Source organism: Manacus vitellinus, unplaced genomic scaffold, assembly GCF_001715985.3.
Source record: "Manacus vitellinus isolate BGI_N305 unplaced genomic scaffold, ASM171598v3 scaffold_52_pilon, whole genome shotgun sequence".
NCBI lineage: Eukaryota > Metazoa > Chordata > Aves > Passeriformes > Pipridae > Manacus > Manacus vitellinus.
This window is the reverse complement of record NW_021940628.1, coordinates 4,465,624-4,474,061: the sequence shown is the minus strand read 5'-3', so window position 1 is coordinate 4,474,061 and position 8,438 is coordinate 4,465,624. Positions and strand designations below refer to the sequence as shown.

General features: G+C 56.5%; 1 protein-coding gene and 1 long non-coding RNA gene across 2 annotated transcripts in view; both read left to right on the top strand.

Annotated features, from left to right (window-relative positions):
• Positions 1-3,596, top strand: part of LOC108641156 — an 8,160-nt gene extending 4,564 nt beyond the window's left edge. The window contains exon 3 of the long non-coding RNA XR_001921794.1: positions 3,426-3,596. This is a non-coding gene — a long non-coding RNA (uncharacterized LOC108641156). The remainder of the gene's footprint in view (positions 1-3,425) is intronic.
• Positions 3,597-3,716: 120 nt separating this feature from the next.
• On the top strand, positions 3,717-8,033 carry RSPO1 (R-spondin 1). The gene is made up of 5 exons (XM_008922599.2): positions 3,717-3,814; positions 5,415-5,606; positions 6,429-6,578; positions 6,926-7,114; positions 7,696-8,033. The coding sequence occupies exons 1-5, from the start codon at positions 3,721-3,723 to the stop codon at positions 7,845-7,847; spliced, it is 777 nt and encodes a 258-aa protein (XP_008920847.1). The 5' UTR covers positions 3,717-3,720; the 3' UTR covers positions 7,848-8,033.
• Positions 8,034-8,438: the final 405 nt, after the last annotated feature.

Genomic DNA, 8,438 nt, shown 5'->3' with positions numbered 1-8,438 from the left:
AGGGAGCTCTGCCACAGGGTCACCAGTGCAGGCACAGCAGGCACTGGCCTTGGGGAGCACCAGCACCGTGGGCACATCCCTGTGTGCCTGTAGAACAGGGACAGTGCTGCTGCCTCTGATACCTGGGTGCCATCATTGGTATTTGAGGGGTTTGGTATTTGAAATTTCACAAAGGCAGGCTGGGGAATGTGCTTGGTCATATGAAGATGGACTCTGCCCTGGGGCTGGGTGGGCTCAGGCTGAACTGTCCTAGCTGTGGACCTGGGACCAAACCAACCCAAGTGAGATTTTGTGAAACTGTGATTCCTCCTGCAGGAAACCTGTTCCTGCACATTCACACCCCTCGCTGACTACCAAGGGGAAATTCAAATACCCTGTCCAGCCCTGGGACCTGAAAAGCCAAATTCTCCCCGTCACAGCTGGTGCCCAGCTGGCTGTTGGCAGTGACCTGGCAGTTCCCAGGGGTTGGTTCCTGCTGCTGCTGTAATCGGGCTTGTCCTGCCTCCAGCATCTGGTCCTTCTCTCCCAGGCTCAGTAAACCTTTGGAGAGCCCGTTTACATTACGGATCCCTGGTACGTTCAGCAAGAGGCAATATATCAGCAATTTAGTTATTGTGGATTAGGTCTTGAATATCCTGGGGATATAATGTTGGTCTTTCTCACCTTGTGTGTAGGAGGACTAATGGCAAATTATCAGGATGGTTTATATTTTCTGGTTTGTACTGGAGCTCCCAAGGACCAATTTATCCTGATTGAATTGCAAACAAGGCTTAGTGCCATCTCAGGCTCAGGGGCCAGGCCTCTCCATAAATGAATTCAGAGCAATTCAGGTTACCCCAAATTCTTCCTGTCAATGGGATAATGGCATAAATCCTGCTAATGTTTAGACTGGAAATTGTTTGCAGCAACCTGAGCTTGATTGATGGATGGAATAACAGAAAGAATCATAATTCGTGTCCTGAGGTGAGGGTGGGAAGAGCTGGCAGCCTGACCCTTCTGCTGCAGCCCCCTCCGGTGGGCTTGCCACAGACCCTGAGTGCTCAAGGAGGAGATCTGGAAACCTGTGGATCGCGTGTGACCTGCTGTGGCACTGGCTCTGCAGCACCTGGATGCCAGTGGCCTTTCTGTGATAAGTGGGCAGTCGTGGTCAAACCCAGGCTCTCTTCAGGCTAGAAAGCAAGGAAATAAGGAGGAAAAAGTGTGTTGTGCTTGTCTGGTTTGTGCTGTGGCCTCAAGGTTTCCCATGGCACTTCCCTGCCCTGGCACTGCACAAGCCCTCAGGGATGGGGTACGTGGAGGTCGCACAAGCGTCACACTGGCTCTTGGCGCGCTGGGGCTGTGTTTGCTCTCCGGACATCCATCCCTGCTGCTGTCCTCGCGCTGGGGGACTGTGCCCAAACTGTGAGTGTTTTGTAAACACGGCGTGTGCTTCCTGCGAACGCCCTTCACCGGCAAAGCCGCCGTAATTAAAGCCGAGGGCGGGCGGAGCAGGCGGCCCCGCGGCTCCCTCCGGAGCCGCTGGCGCTCGGTGCTCATTTGGGGAGAGTTTGGGCCGTGCTGTCCTGACGTGCCTGCTCACACCAGCTCGTGTCCCCGGGCTGCTCTGGCCGTGCCGTGCTTTGCCGTACCGTGCCACACCGCCTGTCTGGAGGGTCTCTCCTGACCCCACCTCGCAGGGATGCCCCGCACCATGCCCAGGTCCCCACACAAGGTGCAGAGGGGCTGCAGGGCTAGAAGGATCCCCAGTCTGCACAGCTCTCTGCTCCCTAAATGCTCCCACAGCTCGGCTTAAGCACTTGACAGTGTTTATAAAGCAGCTTGCAGCAAACAGGCTTGGAAGTGCAGAAGAAGTTGGTGTTTACACGAGTGACTAATTATTTATTTGAAAATCCTGTGGACGAGCCGCGAGCTGTAACGACAAGCACATGGGGAGTGCTGGGCTCCTGCCCCGGCGGTCACAACAGGGATACGGTGAAAAGTTCAGAGCCACCGGGGTGGGGGGACCGTGGCAGTGCCCCACAGCACCCGAGGGGCCAGCACGGGTGAGCCAGCGCTGCCGGGAGGTGCTTTAACCGGGCACAGCTCAGCGCTGTGGCGTGTGCTGCACAAGGCCTGGTGGTACCCGGGTCACATCTCCGGCAGCAGCTGCCTCAAAGGTGCTGCCAGCCCACACCTGCTGCTGGAGCAGCCCCCTCCTTTCAGGCGTTCTTCTGCTGTAGCCGTAACCCACCTCAGGGGGGCTGGAGCGAGGGGGCTGCTTGGGCCAGGGGCCTTTTAGCCAATCCCCCTCCCCAGGGTGGGTAAGGGAGAAGAAGACAGGCTGCCCAGGGCCCGTGTCCATCCCAGGCTGCAGCCAGGCTCCCTTCCAGCACCATTGCCACCAGTCATTTGGGGCATCGGTGATTGCGCAGTTATTATAAAGGGATTAAAACAATTTTCTGTTTCATTTGACTTCACAGAGCGAATGTTGTTGCCTTTATTCTCACACAATGGCTGCCGTCGGCGGGGCTTTGCTCTGCCAGCTGCAGAGAGGAGCTGGTCCCTGCCTGGCTGTGCCAGAGCTCTTGGTGCAGCCTGAAGTTCACCCTTCCTGCACACCAGGCACAGGGCACGGGGAAAACCACCTGAAAACCACATGGAAAACGCCCCTGGCCAGCAGCCTGGCAAAGCAAGGGCTTGGGCATTCCCAGGCAAGAACAGGGCATGTGGAGTCCTCGGCACCAGCAACCTCCCTCTGCCTGGGTTTCCCTTGGCTCTCCAGAAGTTCATTCAGAGCCATCGGTTTGCTGCCCACACTGTCCTGGTGGTATTGCCATCCTGTCCCCCTGTCCTGCCACACACTCACCGTGGTTGGCAAGGGCAGGGCAGCACTCACAGCAGGGCCATGGGACACAGCGAGCCTGGGCAGAGCAGCTCCTGCTGACCCTGCCCTGTGCTCCAGGGAATGGGAGCTGGGAGGTTTGGAAATTCCCTTGGAGCAGAAATACAGCATTTTGGGCAGCTCATGAAGGATCCCGTCCCCAGACAGCCCCTGCCCCTGCTGGGGATTGCAGGCTCGCTCTCTCTTCAGCTCGACTACCAGCCCCAGAGGTGCCCACTTGAATGGGAAACATCTTGTGTGCTTGGCACCCGCAGCAGCAGCCATCTGCCGCTCGGGGAGGGCAGCCCAGGGGTCTGGCTCTCTTTTAAACAAGTTCCAGCTATAACTGTTTGCAGCACTGGCAGATGGCAAAGCTGCATTGAGCATTTTGACGGGTGCTCACTATTAGCAAGAGGGACCTGTGGATGAGGCTGGAGTGGTTCTCCCCACGCCGCTCGGGTGCCACCAGCACCTCCAGTTCACCCCACAGCCCCCGTGCTCGCCCCCAGCCATTGTGGGAGTGGTGCTGGCTGTCGAGTTAACCTCTTGTCCTCTTCCTTTGCAGTTTCTGTCAGTGCACCTGGAAACTGTGAGCAGCTAAAGCCTGCTGCCAAGCCCCCAATGGGACCAAGGCCAAACTCCTGCGCTCCTCACAGGGATGAAGGTAGAGCCATGTTACCTGCTACCTAAGCTCGCTGGTGCTGATGTGGTTTGTGGATATGGTCCCAGACCAGGCTCCGTGCACAGACTCTCAGCTCTGATCCCACCTGAGACGTTTTAGCAGCAGCAGAGACCCCAGCTGTGGAGTGGGCTCCCCCGACCACCCCGTGACGGAGGGCCTGCAGCGCTGGAGAGTTACTATGCAGCTTGGACTGCTTGTGGTGGTGGTTTTTCTAAGCTCGATGGATCTAACAGGCAGCAGCAAAGTGGTGAAGGGCAAGAGGCAAAGACGAAGTATGTATGAAATGCTTTTCTTCTCTCCTTCCTCTCGTGGTGCCGGGCGGGTCACGCGGGTGCCGACGTGTTCCCAGCACAGACGGCCGGGCAGGGCCTGCCGTGCCCTGCGAGCTCCCCCAGTCCCACTGCCGGGCACAGACACAGTGCCCTGGCCCTCTGGACCTACCAAAGCCCCGAGGTCATGGAGGGGTCAGTTATCCCCCCTGCCCAGAGGGTCCCTGGCCAGGGCTTACATGGGGCAGCCAAATAGAACTGGCACAAGAGCAGCCACAAGTGTTTGCCCTCCTCTATGTAAGCTCATGTTAGAACTGTTTTACATTAAAACTGTTTTAAATTAAATTATATAACATTGATTTGATATTAAAACTGGGACTGCTGAGCCCTGGGAGAACAAGGAAAACCTGACATCATGGCTAATGCTATAAAGGGCAATTTCCAGCAAGGGCCCAGTTTATACCTTTGCCATGGATGCAGAGCTTGGGGCCACGGCTCAGCGCTGCAGGAGGGATGGGGTCACATCCCCGAGAGGCCCCTGCATACAGGGGCCCGGGCACACAGTGCCAAGTGGCATCCAGACCCAGTGAACCCTCCTGGCAGCCGGGGGGCTGGGGGCTTCGGGATCCCTGCTGGGGACCCCCCTGCTTTCTGTGTCACTTCCCCAGGCTGTGGCAGCCCCCAGACCCACAGACCTGGCAATGGGGCTGGGGCAGGCGGGGGGGCTGCTGGGCTCTCGGGTCATGGTGAGGGGACAGGGGAGTTCTCTTACCTCTCCTCCTGGCACGTGAACACTGTGCTGCTCTGCGCTCGCTTTTGAAGTGTAGTAAACAAGGTATTTAAAAGAATACATCTTTTAAATACACAGCTTTTCTATAAACAAGGACATGGCTTGCATAATAAACTAATAAAAATAACCTGCATTCTAGCCCATAAAGAATGCGATTGGTTTCAAAACAACCAGCATTTTACATGATAATTAAAAGCAGAAAACTCTCAAGACATGGGATTGAGTATTTTTCTTGGACTGAACATAGGAGCTGAGAACACATCTCTATTTTGGGGGCAGTGACATCTCCCGACTGCCAGAGAGAGTTTAACATAGGCAGGGTCAGAGCGAGCATGGGTGGAATTAGTCAAAGGGTTTCACTCCAGGGCCATGTGCTCTGGTCCCCACCGGTCCTCGAGGTGGAGGCACCGCCAGCTCCGAGCAGGGAGGCTGCAGGAGCTGCTGGAGCCCTGGGCACATGCCCATCGGGAGTGTCTGCCCCACACGTGTGTCAGGACTGACAGGCAGGGCTGGGAGCAGTAAGAGAGGCAGTGCTGGGGCTCTGGGTACAGCTGGTGGCTGCTTCTGGATCCTGCTCCTCACCACTGCCACCGTGGTGACTCTGTGCTCCAGGCAGCACTGGTGCCTCTGGGCACCGGGCACGGGGCTGTGGTGCCCGGCCAGAGCGGGCTGGGAGCGTGTCAGTGCTGCAGGACCCCAGCCCTCACTCTGCCTCAGTTCTTCCCCTTCCTGCCCATGGTGCTGGTGGTTTGGGGTCACAGCTGGTGCCTGCAGAGCCTGGCACTAACCACCACTTCTCTCCTGCTCTTCCAGTCAGCACCGAGCTGAGTCAGGGCTGTGCCAGAGGCTGCGACCTGTGCTCTGAGTTCAATGGGTGCCTGAGGTGTTCCCCCAAACTCTTCATCCTTCTGGAGAGGAATGATATCCGACAAATTGGGATCTGCCTGCCTTCTTGTCCACTGGGATACTTTGGCCTTCGCAATACAGACATGAACAAGTGCATCAGTGAGTGTGGGGATGGGAGGGAGTGGGCACGGGTGGGTGGCAGAGCTCTGCAGGGCATCGTGTGCCTTCGCTCGTGGCTGTATGGAAGGGGAGAGCATTGCTGAGCAGGGCAGTCGCCTGCCCTGGCAATAACCCTCACTCAGCACCACATAGGCATGCTGTGGGCACGGGATCTTGCAGGATGTTTTGGCAGCTCTGTTTGGGCTGCCAGACTGGCACCATTTTCCTCTGGGAGGAGGGGGATCCTTTCAGCCATTTAGGTACTGCTCAGACAAGTGCCTTTTCTCCTCCCCTCCTGCTCACCATAGCCAGGCAGCTCTGAGGGAGATCATTGGCCTGTGGCTGCCTCCTGCAACCAGAGCACCAGAAAGAGCTGGACATGGAAACATGTGATCACTCCTCTGGCAGTTCCATGCACAGCACCTTCCTGGCAAGGCTTCCACATAACTCCCTTTCCATGCAGCCCGTCCTGTAGCTGCAGTTGTTGATCCAGGACTTTGCACTGTCCCCTTCAGCTGACTGATGATCAGCTGCATATCAGCCCAAAACTTTCCCACCCTGTCTGATTCTGTTCTGGCAGCAGCTGCTGTGGGCCATGAGAGCTGCAGCACAGGTCTGTCCTGTACAGGGAATGGTGCAAAGAAAACTGACTTCTGAGCAGCACAGTCAGGCCTGGCAGGACACTTAGAGACATCTCAGAGATGTGCCCTGCTGCTGGAAAATCCCTGGGAGCCAAGACTGAGCTCCAGTTGGCAGTGTGGATCTTCTTGTGTCTTTTGCTCACATCAGATTACATGATGGCTTTGGTGTTTTTTTCCTCAGAATGCAAAATTGAGAACTGTGAGTCCTGTTTCAGTCGAAACTTTTGCACAAAATGTAAGGAAGGTTTGTATTTGCACAAAGGGAGATGTTATGTCACATGCCCCGAAGGCTACGCTGCTGCCAACGGCACCATGGAGTGCAGCAGTCCTGGTAAGTGGCCTCAGCAGTCCTGGCAAGTGGCCTCAGCAGTCCTGGCAAGTGGCCTCGGGCCCAGTGGTGGGTGGGGGTGACGGCACAGCCAGACCCAGCTGGGGCAGAGCCCTCTGGGAACCAGCCTGGATGGAGAGCAGCCCCCAGGGTTTGTGAAGTGCAACCCAGAGCTGGTGTGGTGCAGTAAGGAAGGAGGTGCTTGGGAATTTAGGAAGCTGCTGGGGAAACACACATTCCCTTCCAGCCTAAGGTGGGGAGAGATGCCATGTTGTGCAGGGGCTCTGGGAAGGCCTGAGGTAGCAATCCAGGAATGGGAGTTACTGCTGAGCTCTCTTCTTACCTGGCAGCACAATGTGAAATGAGCGAGTGGGGGCCCTGGGGGCCCTGCTCCAAGAAGAGGAAGCTCTGTGGCTTCAAGAAGGGCAATGAAGACCGAACCCGGCGGATTCTGCAGGCTCCCTCTGGAGACGTGTCCCTGTGCCCCCCCACCACAGAGGTGCGCAGATGCACTGTGCAGAAGAGCCAGTGCCCTGAAGGTGAGCAGAGGGGGGGTGTCGCTGTCCCTCCCCACACCCCGTATTGCTCGGTCAGACACAAATATTCAGCCGGTTGTCCAGTGTCACAAATGCACTGCACAGCTCCCTAACCCTTTATGGAGCAGGGAACACAATGTGATGGCAGCTAGGAAGAGCCCTGGGTGGAAGAGGCATGGCCCCCAGGGTGAAAGGGGCATAGCTTCCAGGGGGGGTGATGCTCAGCACAGCTTGCTGCATGTCCCACAGGCTTTCAGCTATTTTAGCTTCTTCCCTGGCCGAGAGCTGCTGAGGGTGCATGCCTGTGTGCTGCCACGATGGGGTTTGTCCTCCCTACCAGAATGCTCAGGTCTATTTTTCACAGGAATTAGAGTGTCCTCGGGATGAACTGTGGTTTGGTTATCCTGTTATAGGATGGACAAGGATTGCAGCTGGGTTGAGTGTTCTGAGGTAAAACAGTTCTGAGCAGTCACTAACAGCACAGGGATGAACCAGCGGGGCAGGGGGAGGTGGGCACAGCCAATCCATCCCCTCATGGCTCGTTCCACCAGAGAGCCTCACACTGCCTCTTTGCTTTACTGCAGGGAAAAGGAAGAAAAAGGAAGAGCAAGGAAAGCAAGATAATGGAAACAGAAATCGGAAAGACACCAAAGACACTAAGTCTGGCACGAAGAAGAGGAAGAGCAAACAGAGAGGGGCCGCGGTGCCCGTGACGCCTGCCAGCCCTGCCCAGTAGCTGGCCCTGCACGTCACCGATGGCAAGACTCCATTGCTGCTATGTATATGAAAGCTTTATTGAACAGAGCACTGCTACACCACACCTGCACGTGTCCAGACAGACATATACTCCAGACTGATCCAGAGACCAACGAGGCCACGCACACAATACTTCAGGAGGCTGCACACACCCCGGGCCCGGGAAGGACAGAAGGACACTGCCGAGGAGAGGAAGCTGCCGAGGAGTGGAAGCGCACACAGAGAGGGGAAGCCCATGGGTCCAGGGCTCTGCGGGGACACTGCGGGGAGGAGAGGTGGAGCATGAGCCAGCAAAGGACACAGATGTGAGATTTCATGACCAAAGGCCTCAACTGGAGCCTGAGTGAGTTGCCCCACACAGCCCCAGTGCAGCCCCACAGAGCCAGGGGATGAGACTGGACTTGCACGGGTGCTCACCCCAACCCGGGACCCAGACACACATGGCAGTGGCCTCTTTCTCTTTCCCATACCCTTTATTTTGTGTTTTAAGCTGTATGACTTTATCGTTGCAAATACATGTTAAAAGTTTGTGGTAAGAAGTCAGTGGTATCTGCCCTGAATCTGCTTCAAA

Coding starts and splice junctions, on each gene's coding strand:
- RSPO1 (XM_008922599.2), top strand. CDS start 3,721: ATGCAGCTTGGACTGCTTGTGGTGGTGGTTTTTCTAAGCTCGATGGAT. Junction 3,815..5,414: donor GGGCAAGAGGCAAAGACGAA/GTATGTATGAAA, acceptor CTGCTCTTCCAG/TCAGCACCGAGCTGAGTCAG. Junction 6,579..6,925: donor CATGGAGTGCAGCAGTCCTG/GTAAGTGGCCTC, acceptor CTTACCTGGCAG/CACAATGTGAAATGAGCGAG.